The sequence below is a fragment of the Cydia strobilella genome, chromosome 26 (assembly GCF_947568885.1).
Source record: "Cydia strobilella chromosome 26, ilCydStro3.1, whole genome shotgun sequence".
Taxonomy (NCBI): domain Eukaryota; kingdom Metazoa; phylum Arthropoda; class Insecta; order Lepidoptera; family Tortricidae; genus Cydia; species Cydia strobilella.
In genome coordinates this window covers 5,064,165-5,084,399 of record NC_086066.1, presented here as the reverse complement: position 1 = coordinate 5,084,399, position 20,235 = coordinate 5,064,165, and the positions used below count along the sequence as shown (strand labels likewise).

Genomic DNA, 20,235 nt, shown 5'->3' with positions numbered 1-20,235 from the left:
CAAATAAAAAAAATCATTTATCCATATTTAAATACATTTTATCGTATTTTTATAAATATTTATTTTTAGTTTTAAAGTGTGTCGACAGATGGCAGTGAATTTATCACAGTACCGCTCTAGTATAGTGGTACTGATAATTCTACTTCTTAACGTTAGATATCGACTACAAAATAACTCGCGTTTTGGTAAAAAACTGATGTATGGAGCACTCTTTCTTTAAGTACTTATATCGGCGAAAACTCTTTCGCCTAGTTTCATTTCCTATTTATACATTACATATAGCACGCAAAACGTTTTCTTGCAAACCGACGTCTGTCAAATTAATTATTCGCATCGCTTCATCTGGGCAAAGATAGATATAACTCCGTAATAGATGGATACAGTTTAAGGAAAAAACGTGCCTCGAAAATCACGAAAATTTGATTCTCGATCAGATGGCGCCACTAGTTTTGGCCTACACTCGTATAGAGGGCGTTGACTGTTTCGTTTGTTATTTATAATTTTAACGCATACCGGTGAAATAACATGGGTCAAAATCATAAAAATAATTAATGCAAATAAAAAAAACATTTATCCATATTTAAATACATTTTATCGTATTTTTATAAATATTTATTTTTAGTTTTAAAGTGTGTCGACAGATGGCAGTGAATTTACTGGGGTTACAAAATTTACTATGACAGTACCGCTCTAGTATAAGTTACTCTATGATCTGGGTGAGTTATAAATGTTATAATTTGGCATGCTAAATGCACATTTGCGAAATATACATATGCAAATGGTGTGCAGTTAGTTTGTTGATTCGCCCAAATAAAATTATGACAAAAAAATAGTTTGGGAAGTGACAATTTGTGATAAAATTTTCGCCGATATAGTCAACCGTAAAAATTAGAAACAGACTGTTTGTACAGTCGCCATCAGATATATCGGAGCGGCCGAGGTGCTCACAAATATCTGAACACGTCTCTATGAGGGCTATCGTTTTTTTGCTCACCAGTTGGCGCCTCTGTCGATGGTGGTCCAAAAGACTAAATAACAGCTGTTAGTCATTGAACTGTCAAGTGACATTTGACATTTCGAACTATGGAAACTTGGAGACTGTATAAAGGAGCCAAATCTCTATGTATGAAAAGTGTCCATCAAAAAACAGTAATTAGGCGGCGCCACCATACACCGAAATACTACCAAAAACAACCTACGTAAATTGGTCGGGTTATTTGTTGGTTCATGTTATACTCATGTCCCAGACCCTAACTAGCGCCCCCGGAGAGATTAGGAACTATTATTTAAAGCTGAAAGCGGTCACTTTCGCAACAATTCTGCCATAAGAGATTGGCATCCTTTTCTATACCATCCATATATGGAAAAGACCACCATCTACACTAGCGCCCCTAGCGGCGAATTCATACGCGTTAGCCCTCATTATTGTCAAGGCGCTAGGTGCGTGTTCAGATATTTTTGACCTCGGCCGCTCCGATATATCTGATGGCGACTGTACTAGATGTCCAATTCAATTTAATGCTTAGCATTTTCCTTAAGTCTGATCCTACCAAAGCTTTTTTTTTTTATAAACCACAAGACTGTTGCGTACATACTGCCTTTAGCAGTTTTTATGTAAATACGATTTTTAATCTATAGTATAGACAATACATGGATGTTATATATACATAGATGTAATTAATATTATTATAATCTCAAATTCTCATCTCAAACTCTCATTCTCATTCTCTCATTCTCATTCAAATGTTCGTCATTTTTGTTTCATGGGTATGGGAGATGCGAAGGTTTAAATTAAACATTAAATTAATTTATGTACGAAAATATAGCTCAAACGTGAATTATTTTAAAAGTTCATATCGGTTACAGCTTTTATGATTTCAGCTTTTATATTACATTGAATAAATAAAAATATTAATATTTATCAACTGCACAAATTCATGACATTAACTGTAGTTTAAAGTTTTTTTTAATACTTTTTTCTTAATTTTAGGCGTGTAATGTTTTATTTTTTATGAGTTACGAAAAAAGGCTCTTCTGAAGCGAAAGTTATATTATATTATATATACTGTTATATTTTCATAATCATCATCATGTCAGCCGATAGACGTCCACTGCTGGACATAGGCATCCCCCAAGGCTCGCCACTCCGACCGATCCTACAACCACCAGAACTAGAATTAGGGTCACCGACATAGCTCGCAGAATTGCGAATCTTAAGTGGCAGTGGGCGGGGCACATTGCTCGCAGAACTGATGGCCGGTGGGGCCGGAAGGTTCTGGAGTGGCGTCCGCGTACCGGAAGACGAACTGCCGGTAGGCCTCCAACGAGATGGAGCGACGACCTGGTGAAGGTCGCGGGAATTCGGTGGATGCGAGCGGCACAGGATCGGTTTTATTTTAGGTCTACAAAACCTTAGGTAACCTAGTTTTACGTTAATTCTTTCGACCTTATTACATTAATATTAAGTTTGTGTCTCAAGTTAAGGAATATAATGTTATCAAATCATATCCAAGACCCAAGTGTTTTATTGGATACACTGTTTGTTACATATTACTTTTTTTATTGTATGGGTTTCCTGTTTCACTCTCTATACGATGTCAAAAAGAGACCATAGCGTTATAATGTTTTACATGAAATCAAGACAGCTATTTTATTTATTTTTTTATTTAAAAGATAAATCGAAAAATTCACCACTTCAATAGCTTACCAGAAGCGTAGCGCATTTACATTTTTCCTTACGGCCCGGCCACGACATCGTGCGGCGGGCCATAGGTTAAAGCGAGACACAGCGATCGGACCTTTCGTTCCCACCTATGGCCGCCGCTCGCCGCTGCCGCCGCCGCGCGTTGTCGTGGCCGGGCCGTAAAAGATTTGACTGCTTGGCAGTTGCCGTGACATGTATTTGTAACCATGTGATGGTTTATCGAGTCAAATTGATCTCCAACTTAAGTTTTTTACCCCAAAGTTTTGACATTGTCAGTACAGATGTAGTGAACAATCCTTCGCCATCTTATTTTCTCGGAAATGTTCGTATTTGTCATACTACTTCAGTCAACCTGGGATTCGACATGGGATTCTTCAAGAAGCGGGTATTTAGGGTTCTCAAGGGTCGGCAATGCTTAAGTGGCTCCTGTGATGTTGCTTACGTCCATGGGCGACGATGACTGCTTCCCATCAGGCGGCTCGTCTGCTCGTTTGCTGACATCACATAAAAAAAAACCTCTGTACTGGCTGGCTGAAGTAGATTAACACGTTCGTGTGTTACGTTACGGGGCACAGGGACACGCTATACATCTAAAATCACTGGCGTTTCTATGTGTGAACGGCACGTCTGTACACGCGGCATGCGTCATTGTGTAAGTTGCTTATTAGTACTGAGCGGCCGGCAAACGGCCGTCAATCTGCTGTCGCGGGGCGAGGTCATTCGAATCGGGGCGGGTCGGTGCGTGGCCGAAGAAAAAGTCAAATTGATTGATCTGAGTTAATGTTAGTTTGGAATTTCCGTATGACTGTTTATCCAGTGAATGTATTCCATAGCAATGCATGTGTAGATAGTGTACCAAAGTATATTACTAGCATAATTATGTATTAGTACCTACATATATGAACCAGAAATAAATTATTTTAAAGTGTATTTTTGTGTATTTTTCAACCATTGTCCATTCTTAGTTCGGAGCAAAGATAGATATAACTCCATAATAGATGGATACAGTTTAAGGAAAAAACGTGCCTCGAAAATCAAGAAAATTTGATTCTCGTTCAGAGGGCGCTACTAGTTTTGGCCAACTGTCGTATAGATGGCGTTGACGGTTTCGTTTGTTATTTAACAATTTTAACGCATATCAGTGAAAGAACATGGGTCAAAATCATAAAAATAATTAATGCAAATAAAAAAAACATTTATCTATATTTAAATACATTCTATCGTATTTTTATAAATCTTCATTTTTAGTTTTAAAGTGTGTCGACAGATGGCAGTGAATTTACTGGGGTTACAAAATTTACTATGACAGTAACGCTCTAGTATCAGTTACTCTATGCTTTGACCTATACTCGAGTAGATGGCGATACTTTGTAGGGTTCCGTACCCAAAGGGTAAAAACGGGACCATATTACTAAGACTCCACTGTCCGTCTGTCTGTCACCAGGCTGTATCTCATGAACCGTGATAGCTAGACAGTTGAAATTTTCACAGATGATGTATTTCTGTTGCCGCTATAACAACAAATACTAAAAACAGAATAATATAAATATCTAAGTGGGGCTCCCATACAACAAACGTGATGTTTTTGCCGTTTTTTGCGTAATGGTACGGAACCCTTTGTGCGCGAGTTCGACTCGGACTTGGCCGGTTTTTACTATTGACGACATTTAATTGAATTTGATGAAATCCTGGTAAATTGTAAATTATCAATTTCACAGAGCATGCAACTATGTATTAATAAATTTATTTGCAAATGTCTTGACGTCAATACGATTAAATAAATATTGATTGTATATAGCCAATAATTGCGTTGTAATTTTGTCGTCAGCTCTAGAGCCCCCTCCACACTCGTGCGCTATCCGCGGCGCGAAGCCGCGTAGTCTGGAGCGGGCTTAAGGAAGCTAGAAGTTCTTAGTATCTAACCCTGTCTGTGCCCTATACATACGTAAACAATTTGAATTAACTCTATTATTATCTCTTTATTTATCTTTCTTCTATTATTATTCTCTATATTTATTCATTTTCTTATGTTAGGTTTTTTATAATATGGATATAAAAGTAAAATATAAAAACACTTACAAAACAATACAAAATACATATAAACAAATTATAAAAAACCTAACCTAGGGTGCCGCTAGCAGCGGGGCAGGGCCCAAGCTGCCGGTGGTCAGGGCCGCAGAGAGAGGAACCGGCGGACTATCCGCGCCGTGTCCAAGATCACCGCCTTCTGCATCTGACCCTTGATCCAACCACCTAGCGAGAGTCTCTCAAGGTGTTGGTCGAGACTTCGCTATGAGACCGTTCGCTGAAACGACTATCGGGACAATGATCGTCGAATCAACATCCCACATGGCGGTTATCTCGTGAGCCAAGTCTAGGTACTTACTGGACTTGTCCTTCTCGGCTTCCTTGTTTTATTATTATTATTAATTCTTTATTTCAGATAAATTTTATCCATAGAATTGTTAGTTTGGCTTATGACTACGTTAGTTGCGTCTATTTGCGTCTATAAAGCGCGCGGATGTCTTAAGCGATGAATGCAGCGTTGAACGCATGCGTTAACGGATTGTATGAAAAATGACAATGCGCTTACCGCGTAAAACAATATGCGACGTTTTCAACCAAAAGGCTTACTAAGACTCCGCTGTCTGTCTGTCCGTCTGTCTGTCCGTCTGTCTCTCTGTCAGCAGTCTGTATCTCATTAAGACAGTTGAAATTTTCACAGATGATGTATTTCTGTTGCCGCTATAAAAACAAATACTAAAAAGTACGGAACCGCTGGTGGGCGAGTCCGACTCGCACTTGGCCGGTTTTTTTATATTTGCCCTCAATTTTAAGTGTATATACCATGTAAGCGACAAAAAGGGAACGCTATGTTTGATGTCGAAAAAAGTTCACTTATGACACAACTAATGAAAAAACCGGCCAAGTGCGAGTCGGACTCGCCCACCGAGGGTTCCGTACTTTTTAGTATTTGTTGTTATAGCCGCAACAGAAATCATCTGTGAAAATTTCAACTGTCTAGCTATCACGGTTCATGAAATACAGCCTGGTGACAGACGGACAGATGGACAGCGGAGTCTTAGTAATAGGGTGCCGTTTTTATTGGGTACGGAACCCTAAAAAGTATCAAAAAGCGTATTTTATTAAGAATAACAATAGTTATTTGTCTTACAAGGGCGCAAAGTTATTTGTTGTTTACCTTTCGTGCTAATATTGATACCCGAGCAAGCGAAAGATTCCAAAATTGAACCGCGAGCGTAGCGAGTGTTTCGAAAAATGGAATCTTGAGCGTTGCGAGGGTTTCAAGGCACGAGGGTTGCCACCGAAACACAAACACAAAACACAATTTTGTTTTAGAACGTCATATGACTTTGACCCATGATCTTTCACTGATAGTTATGTGTTATATTGTTAAATGTCAAACGGTGTCGCCAACGCCATCTATACGAGTAAAGGCCAAAGGGGTGGCGCCATCATTTCGAGCATAGCTTTTTCTTGATTTCCGAGGCACGTTTTTTCCCTAGACTTTACTTATCTTATACGGAGTTATATATATCTTTGATTATATGATATTCGACGACCAGTCTGGCTTAGTGGGTAGTGATCCCGCCCATAAAGCCGATGGTCCCGGTTTCAAATCCCGGTAAGGGCATTTATTTGAGTGATCAACACAGATATTTGTTCCTGAGTCATGGGTGTGTTCTATATACATATATATACAATAAGTATAATGTAAACGATTAAATAAACGACCATGTCTCCTCTTTCCGCTCTAAACTCGGCTGGTTTCCTATACGTGTTCGTCGAAATATTCGCATGCTTTGCACCCTCTTTTCTCATTTCAATCTCCCGAATATCTCAAATAATTCTTCAACTATACTATGGTGTTTCTCGTGTCCGTCAACTTCGCTCCACTGGCCACCTTTCTTCCATACCATCTCACCGCACAGGTTTCATGTCCTATTCTTTCTCTATTCAGGCAGCTCGCCTTTGGAATAGTCTCCCTGTTAAAATTAGACAGTGTCCGAATAAATTTGCATTTAAAAAATCCTTACGTGAGTACTTTGCTGGCAGAACGATGAATTCTTAGTGTTTCTGTTTTGAAAGTTTCATCTGATATCTTATGTATTTGTATGTATGTATATTGTATCTATTTATATGAATATTATATATACAGATATATGTATGTATGTATGTCTATGCCTATGCATTATTTAACTATACTTGTATATATGTGATCACTATGTTGCACCGCCTACAAATTCTCTGCTTTGCCCGAAGGTTGACTGGTAGAGAATGCCTCATAGCATTAAGTCCGCCTTTTGTACGATTGTATTTTCTTTTGTGCAATAAAGATTAAACAAATAAATAAATAAATGTATATCGTCGTCTAGCACCCATAGATAATACAACCAAAGATAGATATAACTCCGTAATAGATGGATACAGACTGCAGTCTAAGGAAAAAACGTGCCTCGAAAATAAAAATAAAATTGATTCTCGATCAGATGGCGCCACTACCTTTGGCCTACTCTCGTATAGAGGGCGTTGACGGTTTCGTTTGTTATTTAACAATTTTAACGCATATAAGTGAAAGAACATGGGTCAAAATCATATAAAAATAATTAATGCAAATAAAAAAAAACCATTTATCCATATATATTTTTTATTTTTTTATTTTGTACAAATGATACGTTTTTCTCTTGTTTTGTATTTCTTTTTGTACAATAAAGAGTTTTACTACTACTACTACTTAAATACATTTTATCGTATTTTTATAAATCTTCATTTTTAGTTTTAAAGTGTGTCGATAGATAGCAGTGGATTTACTATGGTTACAAAATTTACTATGACAGTACCGCTCTATCTTATTATATCGTCTTTGATTTGAGGCTAGGTAGATCTGTGTGAGATTGTCCCCCAAATATTTATATTTCATCATCGTCTGCCTGCGCCATTTCCCATCACCTGAGGTCGGCTCTCCTTGTCCGTTTTCTCCATTCCGGGCGATTTTGGGCGATATCTGGGTTCATGTCTTATTGTTTCAGTTTTTTTTGGACCGTCGTTAGCCAAGTGGCGGGGGGCTTTCCGCGCCCACGCTTTGACGTTATATAAAAGGCTAGACCATGTAACTTTTATAATATCTATGTAAAACCCTTTTTATGTGTAAATAAATGATTATGATTATGATTTAATATATTTATATTTATGATGGGTTCTAGAAGCGAGTTTGTGTATCTATAGTGTATTCCCATCTGTCCCCGCCTTGGTCACGTGAGGACAGAGATAAGAGAACACACCGTTTGTATAATTATTTCTTTTAAATCATATTTTATTCTCGTAAGACCCAGGGCAATTTTGGCGCTTTTGAATTTGGAACTTTTATTTCTATATGAGTTCAAAACTCGAATTTAATTTGTACTTGTAGAAGTACACGGGGACTTACAAGGTTAATTCGAAATATATTCAAGGTCATCCCAAACTCGCGTCATATTTTGTTTGAGCATAAATAATAGATAGAGTGACGCAGCCGTAAAATGGCTGCGCCAATATTTGTCGACGCCAATACTGTTCACTTGTGTAACTTTCAGTAGGCTAATCGATTTATACTGTATATTATTATTAATTCTTTATTTCAGATAAATTTTATCCATAGAATGGTTAGTTTGGCTTAAGACTATGTTAGTTACTTAACTACTACTACATTATTTAATTATTGCAATTATAAATTTGGAGAGCATATGTATATATGTCACAAGTTTCAATATATAAGCCAAATTTGACATGTTTATGTAAAATAGTTTTTGAGTTATGAGGGGGTCAAAAGTGGCTCCAAATGGTTCTAATATTAAACACGGTGCTGCTCGCCAGTTCTGTTAGCTTGAACGCTTGACACGCTACCGCGTGTCTAGATAATCAATACAAGAGGCCAAGAATGTAACGGTTTGCTGTACAACCTCGTTAGCGTTTAGTTGTCAAAATCGGAATATTTTTAAAATCTCCATTTAAAATCTGTGGCTGCTGTGACTTAAAAAAAATTGTGAAGATCAGTCACATTTTCTTTTCGCGAATAATCTTTTAAATATCTAAAATAATAAATAATACTCACATTGACGCAAGCTTGATCGCGAGTTGCTAATCGCCTTTTAATATGCTGTGTACCTCAAATCCAGGAATCTCTCGTATAGCATCGCCAAAAACCTAGCCGTTACTCAATTCAATCTCAAACGCGAGTGGCCAAAATCGTGGGACTTGTTAATTAAAAAAAAAAGGCTTGTTAATGGCGGGAAAACTAGGCTCTGATATCACGCCTGGCTCTAGAATAATGGGATCGGATCTCCCTGGACGAGACTGGTGCAAACTTAATAGACTGCGTAGGTCATGGTCGATGCGCCTACTACAAACACCGCTGTGGGTGGGTGGATTCCTCGGCCTGCGGTTGCGGTGAGGAAGCACAAACCACCCAGCACATAATTCAAGACTGACTGACTTGAAGACCTGCGGGCTAAGCACGGTCGCATTTTTATCGCCTGTCACCATGCCTGTCACGTTCTAACAAGTATGTAAGTGCGAAAGTGACAGGCATAGTGACAAGTGATAAAAATGTAACCGTGCTGCCACCGCTGATCACCCTGAGCGGCGAAGCCATAAAGTGGCTGACTGATCTATGTGTAGACCTTTAATTATTTACAATACTTACATTGTCTCTATTTTTACAATTACTATGTATGCCATACGATTAAATAAAACTAAAATGTATAAAATCTTAGAGAGCAAGTCTGGGGTTGAAATCGGCACCCACCAACCTAAATGCGCAATGCGCATGCTCCTCTACTATCCGTGCTAAGGATCCGGAACCACGGCTGAAGACGGCCATCTCCAAGTGCTCTGCATATGCATATTGCACTTGCCTGCACTAGCAGGGAAGTGATCCCTTGACTTGTTTCGCGCTAATTGCTAGCTCAGAATTAAACCCACGACCCTTTCTTCCTATATAGTTTTTTAGTTTAAAATATATTTTGTAAATTTAGTCCGGGTATTTTTCTTCTCTCCCTCATCGTACTCTTCCCTACTTTATGCGACGCTAAACGTCACAAGAACATCAAGTAGAAAAGTATAATTTGGGTAAATGCGTCCCTAATTTGTCTGGGGTAAAACTAATTCTCAAAATAGCCAACTATTTGAAAACGATTCGGTAAAACGCCATCTATGTTACGTGTTGTCCTCCAAGTAGTTCTAGTCCTCCAAGTAGTAACTAATGTTGTTTAATAAACAACTCGAATAGACGCAATAATCCCATAGTGGCAATTATCCCGGTTGACCTTATTTAACTATCGAGCTTGCTTATAAAATTTCACTAGAATCGGTTGAGAATTGCGACCGTAGAGGAGAACACCCGGACATACGAAAGCAGTTTTCCCGAGTCAAAACGGAGACCTTCGCCCTTCGCCGCTTGGGTCAATTATTTTTCAACTCTTGGGATAGAATTTCAAATATTCTTTTAGTTGAGCCAAGTTGAGCTCTGCAAAATTTTGTACACGAGAGCCAAAATATCTCGATTGCAATGGGCCAGTGGGTTTCTGCGAACGGTGCAAGACCGATGGAATGCCGTATGACAAAGGAAGTTTGGGGACGCGACACTGAGGGTCTACCGCAAACACTGAAGTTCGCAAATTGAGGGTTGAGGGCATCTTTCTCTTTTAGGTACTCCAATTAAGGTGTAATTAGAGTGACAGAGAAAGATGCCCGCAATTTGCAAACTTCGGTGTTCGTTGTATTCGCAGTAGTAGTAGTAGGACTATTGCTGGTTAGTTTTACGATACTAGTATGTCTGAGATTGAAATTTCGTAGTTAATTAACATTATCAATATTATCATTAATTAACATTATTCCGAGAACATTTTCAGAACACACAACCCCCGCGCCCCGCCATCGCTAGCCAATCGCAGCCCTCCCATCCGTTTCGCACCATTGCTTGTTTAATTAATACAGTTTAATTTAAACAATATCTATTTGCACAGATGCCTTATTTTCGAAGTAAGCTAATATAAATGGTAGCAGGCGGGCGCTGTTATTTAGTGGGTATCAGAGGTAGAAATCTGACCACTTAAGCGACGCAACGAAAATGAAGCTAGTATTGGGGCTCGCGCTTTTAGCGCTTTTTGACGTAAGTATTTTTAATATAAAGCTAATTTAAAAATTGTTTAACGTTCCATGTAAGGTAAACGTCCTAGTGCTCGACATGCTAATATCCAAGATTCCCTGATATCATCTCTATCGGATGACTAAGTTTAAAGATGACTGGGACAGACAGGGGACGAAAGGGGACGACCGCCCCGAAACCGCCTTTCCATACAAACGTAGTGCCCCCGGATATTAAAATTATTGAAAATATTTTAACACGATGTATTTTAAACAAGTTTGGGAACAAATCAAATTATTTTATTAAATATTTTGATTTGTGTTTTTTAAGTAGTCACACTACTATATATATATATATATAAATTAAAAACTGTAATAGATGTCATATATTAAAGAAAAAGTGACGAAGCCCTCGCCTCTCGGCTTCGTCACTTTTTCTTTAATATATGACATCTATTACAGTTTTTATGATGTATTTGAATCATTACTATGCCCGACCGTTTGTTTATTTTTTATTTTTTCATTATTATAAGAGCATTTAAAAAACTGCATGAAACCTGTTTTTCGCTCCTAACTTTTATAATAATAATAGGTAAGTAATTAAAAAAACGAAAAAATCTGACGGTCGGGCATAGTGACTAAAATACATAAAATTCTGTAAAAATATTTTTCACTATCCAGGGAGGAAAATGAGAACTAAGTTTGTATGGAGAATCGATCGCCCCTTTCCTCTTGATGATGCTATATGGCTTCACAAACTGTATTGTTACATTGTTACATACTGAGTTGAAACATGGCCTGGGAATTGAAGAAAAAAATGTTTGTTTTTCATGATTTCGTAAATTATCAATTTATAAGTCGATCATGAATAGAAAATAATTCGACTTGTAAGCTCACCAAAATGGCGAAGTTTGTCAAATGTGAAATTAATTGTGAAGAAGATCAATTTCGGTCAATGCTACAATACAAAAAAAATACAAAAAAATACAAAAATACAAATATCTTTATTTGTTTTAAACACAAATTGCCATGATTTAGGTGATGGAGCCGCCCGGTAAGCAAAAAATTGCCTTTGTCGGGAGGCACCGCTCTTCCCTAGGTTAAAGCAAACTATTTGTACAAACTATTTGTAGAATAAAAATGAAGATAAAATTAAACATAAAAACAGAAAACTTTTGATATAATTATTATCATGCCTGTCCTGTCTGTAACACGCTCGTAAAGTGGAGATGTTTTCTATTCTTCGGTATTTCGGTAATACTCTAAAGATATTGTGCAACTGCGTATCGCTATGTAATACGAGTTCTCGCTTTCTAAACATGAACTAATTTGTTTATAGGTCTACCTAACGGCAGCGTCACCAGAGCCTAATCGTAAGTTTTCCCATTTTTTAATTAATCTCGTATTTGTGTGCTGGCGGCGCGGTGGAGGCGATTTTTAGGGTTCCGTACCCAAAGGGTAAAAACGGGACCCTAGCTATTACTAAGACTCCGCTGTCCGTCTGTCTGTCTGTCTGTCACCAGGCTGTATCTCATGAACAGTGGTAGCTAGACAGTTGAAATTTTCACAGATGATGTATTTCTGTTGCCGCTATAACAACAAATACTAAAAAGTACGGAACCCTCGGTGCGCAAGTGAAACTCGCACTTGGCCGGTTTTTGATTTCATGTAATTCTCTTCAATATATCTCCATTACTAGGCATTTAAATTCTACTAATAGAATTGAAAACGAGTTGTCAATACCACTAGTTTCTATCGCTCGTATTTCAAAAATAGCATTTCGCCGGTTTCTACAAATTTTCGAGTGACGAAATCGAGCGCTCAAAATTCAAAAATCGTCCCCCCGGTCTAAAATTGTGACTAATCCTCGATCGTACCGCATTTTTAAGCCATTTACTTTCTTAATAATAATGAACATTTCATTATTAAATTAAAAAAATATAATATATTAATATATTTAATTAAATATTATCAAAGTAATTTAACATGCATGTTTAAATCGGTAATTATTCTATACAATAATTTAGTTACTTTTATTATTAAGGACCTCTTGACGAATCGAACCATGTTGGACATGTTGCCTCCCTGTCACACTTACGTGCGAATGTATAAGTGCGACAGAGAGGCAACACGTCGAACGTGGTTTTCAGTAGGCCCTCGATCTGATCGTGCCGTATAGAGCAGCAAAATATGTTCCCAAATAAATGCAAAAGAACTGAAAATCTCGGTCGGGATCATTATCAAACACAGACGAAAGGTTAACAGTAGGTATCCATACTAATATTATAAATGCGAAAGTGTGTCTGTCTGTCTGTTACCTCTTAACGCTTAAACCGCTGAACAGATTTAGTTTAAATTTGGCATATAGATAGTTTGAGTCCCGGGGAAGGACATAGGATAGTTTTTATGTCCGAAGACATCCCTAAAGAGGGTGAAAAAGGGGGGGGGGTGGAAATGACAAAATTAATGATTGATAAGGTAAGCAATTACGCATATTATGCTCAAAATTATTGCCAGTATATAGATTTTATCCAGGCGCTATACTTACTCTAACAGCTGGAAGCTGGAACTAATTCCACGCAGATGAAGTTGCGGGCCAAAGCTATAGTATTTTTATAACCTACTAGCTTATGCCCGCGATTTCGTCTGTGTGGAGTTAGTAATTTGGGTAGCTTATTTTTTATCCAATCTGCGTTTTATCTATTCCCCATACAAACTTCTACCCCCCGTTTCACCCCCATAAAGGATGATTTCTGGGATAAAAACTACCCTATGTCCTTCCCCTGTACTCAAACTATCTCTATACCAAATTTCAACTAAATCGGTTTAGCAGTTTAAGCGTGAAGAGGTAAGGCCCCATTCGCACGAGAGCTTTTTCAATGCGCGTTAAAAAAGCGCTTGAATCTGCCCGCATGCTAATTTCGATTTAAATACCAAGGCTTAAAGTTGAAAATCCAACAACGCTTGATAAAAAGCGCTACCGCCATCGTGTGAATAAATACACACGATTCCATTTGTGTCATTCAAACGCTTTTTTAACGCGCGTTGAAAAAGCTCTCGTGGGAATGGGGCCTGACAGACAGACACACTTTCGCATTTAATATTAGTATGAATGTATATGTGTGTTTACTCAAAGTTCCACCGCACTAAAAATAATCAACAAAAACAACTTGCGAGACTATTTGTACATTTTATTTTATTCTGTTATAAGGTGAAATTCTTCATTGTTATTGTAAACAGTATACAAAGTTCCACTGTACTAAAATAATCAACAACAGCAACTTGCGTCTCATAGACTATTTTTATATTTTATTTTATTCTGTTATAAGGTGAAATTCTTCATTGTTATTGTAAACAGTATACAAAGTTCCACTGTACTAAAAATAATCAACAACAGCAACTTGCGTCTCATAGACTATTTTTACATTTTATTTTATTTTATTATAAGGTGAAGTTCTCCATTGTTATTGTAAACAGTATACAAAGTTCCACTGTACTAAAAATAATCAACAACAGCAACTTGCGTCTCATAGACTATTTTTACATTTTATTTTATTCTATTATAAGGTGAAATTCTCCATTGTTATTGTAAACAGTATACAAAGTTCCACTGTACTAAAAATAATCAACAACAGCAACTTGCGTCTCATAGACTATTTTTAAATTTTATTTTATTCTGTTATAAGGTGAAATTCTTCATTGTTATTGTAAACATCAAACAAACATCAAACATTTATTCAGCAAATAGGCCACAGGGGCACTTTTCCATGTCAATTTTTACAAACAATAAAATTAACCCAAAATTACAAGAAAAATAAAACAATTACATAAATATAAATGTCAAATTACACAAAAAAGCTAATAAAAAATATACAAACAACAGAAGTACTAACATTGTTTAGAGATGTAAAAGTCTCTAGGTGTCAGAGATAAAATGTATATAATAATAAAAAAGATCATCAAATTATCCAGAGATGTAAAGACTTGAATTGTTATATAATTAATAAAAAGACAAGATATTAAATCAGAGAAACAGGCAAGAACCGAATGAAGTGCCTCACGTTAATGCCACTCAAAAGTAATGTTACATAGGTAAAATGAAGGCCGTGTAAACTTAAACAGACCGGTCTCCACAAACAGCACCCGTTCACGAGTATGACGCGTATCTCAGCCATCGTCTCCCTCAACCTTCATTCGGGAAAGTGGCGACCCGATCAACGACGCCACCGTAAGCAAAGACTTTTAGGCGAGCATGACATGTTCAAGCTGCCGGGCTGTATATGTGTATATACAAAGTAAATTAAATCAGTGAGGTACAACATTAACAGTAGATATACGTCACTGTTATAGTTAATGCCTGCATTATTATTGTAAACGTTATGTTATGTAGATGCTATTTTCTTACTTTATTTAATGCAAGTGGTGTTTACCTTTATTGTTACGCTTAGCGATAATAGTCTTTTGACTATTATCGCTAAGCGTAACAATAAAGGTAAACACCACCGTTTGTAGTTATATTTAACAGTGTAAACAATTGTTGGTGAACCAATAAACATATATAAGAAAAATTATGTGTACAACATGTCCAGAATAATTGTGACGTTTTTAAGAAAAAGGTATCACACATTGTTGCTTACCATAAGGACGAAACTTGTTTGTATCTTTATACGAATAATTTGTACGAGCGTCCTTATGGCAAGCGACAATGAGGTACACTCTGGTTGAAAACGACACAATTATTACCGTCAACCGGGGTGAGTAGGGATGGCTGGGGTGAATAGGGACAAAGCTCACAAAACTAAAAATCTTATTCACCTAACAATTTCATAAAAAAATACCACACAAATTAAATCATTCGATTGAAAATAACAGTAGATTTTGTATGATACAATTTGTGTAGATTGTTATTAAGAAATAACACAGAAGAATAAATCACATTTTAAGTTTTGTCCCTATTCACCCCAGCCATCTCTATTCACCCTGGTTGACGGTATATCTTGTAATTTTAATGCAGTGGATTGCAGTGGTTCAACCCTTCAATAATGGCCATCAATACGGCGAGGTTTATAAGCATTATTTTAGTCGAATTGAAAAATAAACCAAACCCCTTGCTTGATTTGATCCCTTTACTTAAACGAAATTAAAACATGTTTCACTCTAACTAAATTTTGCTTAACTAGGATTTACAAGTAGAAAAGCGTGCTACGGGCTACGGCGTAGCATGCGTAGCACTTCTACGCAGCAGTGAAATAGTTATGATATGAACAGAAGTAAAATCTAATCTTTCTTACTCTCCACACAATATTTACATAATTAAAAATATAAAAATATATATCTATGGTTACTGAATAAATTCTAAGGGCGAATTTTATTTGTGTTCTCTGATTTTTGCTTGAAAAAAAATTAAGATCGTGTGGGATCATTTTTAGATAAACAAAAAATTGAAAAAAACGACCGGTCTGGCCTAGTAGGTAGTGCTCCTGCCTGTGAAGCCAATCCCCGTTTTCGAATCCCGGTAAGGGTATTCATTTTTGTGATAAACCACATAGGAAACACCCATGTAAGTAATGGGTGTTTCCTATGTATAAAAGTATGTATTTATCTATATAAGTATGTATATCGTCCCCTAGAACCCATAGGTACAAGCTTTTTGCTTAGTTTGGGGCTAGGTTGATCTGTGTAAGACATCCCCTAATATTTATTTGTTTATATTTATTTATTTAAAAAAATACCGAGTGGGGCCACTATACAAAAAGTCAGGGAGTTTAGGTTATTCAACACTTGCAATACTATAGCTTAGAATACTCGTAATTTATAACTAATAAGCAAGATTATTGTATAATAATGATTTCAGCACTGCTTTGAAAAAATCTTGTATCTCACACCGCTGCTCTAAGTTGAAAGGCAGTAACTCTTTATGCATCTCAACATTTTTCTTTTGATTGACAGAACAAGATACGAGTTTTTTTCAAAGTAGTGCCAATTTGTCCTTTTTGGAAGGTTTTAATTTAAAAAAAAATATTTTCAGGCATTCCACACGGACTTCATGTCGTTCGGGAATTCCTTGGTAAGTAACAAAAATCAATACAAGAAAATCCTAAATAGGAATTGCATGTACATGCAACTAATGAGGGCTATCGCGTATGAATTCGCCGCTAGAGGCGCTAGTGTAGATGGTGGTCTTTTCCATAGTTCGAAATGTCAAATGTCATTTGTCACTTCAATGACTGACAGCTGTTCTATAGTCTTTTGGACCACCATCAACAGAGGCGCCAACTGGTGAGCAAAAAAACGATAGCCCTCATTGCTTCACTATTCGCCAATTACCTACCTGTTTCAAGGCTTTTGTGGTAACTACCCACTCGTAGTGTTAAACCTTAAAACGCTAGTGGACGACCCCTTTCACCAAACGTAGTCCCATTTTCCTCCTAGATATTGACATTATTGGATATAGAAAATATTTTTTCACCACACTACCTGGTTAAGGGTCTCTTGATTGTTCAAAAATTGTTGAGAAAGTTTCATTTTGTCCACAAGAGTGGCAAAGTAATTTGATCCAAATTTTGAGTTGTTTCCTTATGTTAGCTGGTAGAATATTTCGAATGATAAATATTTAATAACGTTCGCGTTGGTGTAGTGAAAAATTTAGTGTTTCACTTGGCGCCCTTGGTGGCAAAATTGTTTAACCCTCATTCCTTGAATCCCTCGCAACGCACAAGATTCCATTTTTCAATATCATCACAAGCGGTTAAACAACAACTTTGCCCTCTTGCATAACAAATAACTATTCTTTAATGTTATATCCAGAAATGGGGTAGTAGTAGTAGTAGTAGTAAATCACTTTATTGTACAAAACAAAAATTGATAACATGAAATTCATATAAATTTAGGTACAAAGGCGAGCTTATCCCTATAAGGGATTTCTTCCAGCTAACCTACCTACCTACCTACCTACCTAGTACCTTTACCTTTACCTTTACCTTTGTATGGAAAAGCGGTCACGTGACTTCGTTCCCTTTCCTCTTAAACCATGGACTTATGATGTTTTTTTTCAATAGGGGATATTACTGCAATGTTCTGCCACCGGAGTGCAGCACTAGCCTTTTTAGTAAAGCATAAAGTAACTTATACTAACATACTGTACCTTTAACAGGTTTTTGACATGTTTTCAGAGATAATAAAATATGACATTGATGCATCAAGGCGGTTTGTTTACAGAGGACCTACCGGGAAACGCGAATCCGAAACTTCGCTATCTGCCTCTTTATTAGGGTCTGCAATCCGGATCCGAAATGTATGAAATTATCCGGATCTGCGGATCTTCCCATACATTTCGGATCCGTCGTGCAAACCCTACTCTTTATCGCTCGAATATGCAAGAGTGACAGAGATGTTAGATAACGAAATTTCGATTGTCTTGTTTCGCGATAGACCCTCAGATTGTGGTAGTGGCGCCACGTAGAGTTTCACGTAATATCCCATATTAACCCTATCGCCTTTCGTGTGCTCGTCATCGTGAGCCTTGTCTGAATGCACGAAGGTTGATATTGGGTTGTAGCCGCGCGCGTCAGGTGACGTCTTTGGCAGTCAAAGGGTTGAATCTTTTCACAGGCGGCCGCCGCAAGGAGGAGCACCGCCACGTCGAACACAAGGAAGTCGAGAAGGAACAAGACTTCCAAGAGAGAGAAGTAAAAGAAGTGAAACACAAACGGAAAACTTTCAAGGAACAGGAGATTGAGTCAGAGTCTGACAGCTCCAGCAGTTCCAAGAAATCCTTCTCGGAGAATGACAGCTCTAGCTTGGAGAGAGACCAGAGTGAGAGCTTCTCGGAGAAGAAAGAGTTCAGCGAGAGTGAGAGAGAGGACCAGAAAAGATTTGGAGAGCACAGGAGAGGTAAGAACTTTTTAATTAATTAAAAATAATAATTAAATGTGTTGTCACTCGTTTAGTTATAGTTTATTTACCCACTGAAAATCAGCGTCATGGCTTGCTGTGGCATTATGCTGAGTGGGGATCCTGTTTTAGCATCTAATTTGTGTTTTATGTGTTTTTCAAAGTTTTGTCCAATGTTTAATAAATGTATTTTCTTTCTTTCTTTTCTAAATTAATTAAAATTAAAAAGCTTTTATTTCGGATTATATATTCATAGAAGACTTAATACTACCGAACATACCTATTACAAAATGAAATCTATAAACATAATAATAAGGTAAAACAAAATAAATTAAATAATTGCACAATTAAATTAATACAAATTATTAAAATAGAATGACATATTTAAAAGTTACATAAGCACCCTTTTTATAAGCTGCTCAGGTTAAAACGTAAGTAAGTAAGTATGTAAACACTTTAGTACTAACATTGTCTGGAAGAGATCGCTCTTTAGCGATAAGGCCGCCTGTTGTTTACCCCTGTCTTTGTGTATTATTTGGGTTTTTCATGTACATTTATTCAGAGGTTTTGCAATAAAGAGGATTTGTATTGTATTGTATTGTATGAAAAAAAAAATTAGTTACATCAGATATAACATAATTGTGTAGTACAAAGGCAAACTTATCCCTAAGAGGGATCTCTTCCAGCAGATAACCTATAAAGGTATTTAAAACATAAGACGAAGCGTTGTAAATATTAGATCAAAATATCACTGAATAAATTCCATTACTTAAAGATGGATTGATGGATGGATTTTCAACAGGTCCAGGACCCAACTCACATGGTCCAAGGCGTCCATCCCTACTGTCGCCAATCAGCATCAACCCACTCCCAGGCCTGAACCTTCCGAACGTGGACGTGTCCATCCCAGGAGTCGTGGACGTCGACCTGTTCGGCAAGCCACAGCGGCCGGTTCCACCACAGCGACCCCAACATCCGAGCGAACCGCAATGGACTCAGTGGACAGCGGGACCAGAACAGCCAGTAAAACCCCAAAGGCCGGTGGAACCAGAAACGCCAGTGAAACCCCAAAGACCGGTGGAACCAGAACCGCCAGTTAGACCACAATTGCCGGTGGAACCAGAACCTCCAGTAAAACCCCAAAGGCCGGTGGGACCAGAAACGCCAGTGAAACCCCAAAGACCGGTGGAACCAGAACCGCCAGTTAGACCACAATTGCCGGTGGAACCAGAACCTCCAGTTAAACCCCAAAGGCCGGTGGGACCAAAGCCGCCGCACCGACCAGAGCGCCCACATTTGCTGGGACTTCACAAGCACCCACAGCCACCACAACCCCCCGCTCACCCAAGAATCCCACTCAGGCCTCTGCCAAGTAAGTACAAGCTAATATAAAATGTATTTGCTAATAAATAAAAAAATATGAATTAAATTAACGGGGATGAGTATGAGTATGACTGTAAATGATAAACTATTATTAAAATTAAGTATAAACT

The 20,235-nt window shown here is 37.5% G+C and overlaps 1 protein-coding gene across 1 annotated transcript; it reads left to right on the top strand.

Moving 5' to 3' along the window:
- The first annotated feature begins 10,784 nt into the window (after positions 1-10,784).
- On the top strand, positions 10,785-19,986 carry LOC134753057 (neurofilament medium polypeptide-like). Its single transcript, XM_063688818.1, has 6 exons — positions 10,785-10,874; positions 12,189-12,222; positions 16,878-16,916; positions 18,461-18,742; positions 19,545-19,887; positions 19,974-19,986. The coding sequence occupies exons 1-6, from the start codon at positions 10,833-10,835 to the stop codon at positions 19,984-19,986; spliced, it is 753 nt and encodes a 250-aa protein (XP_063544888.1). The 5' UTR covers positions 10,785-10,832.
- The last annotated feature ends 249 nt before the right edge of the window (positions 19,987-20,235 follow it).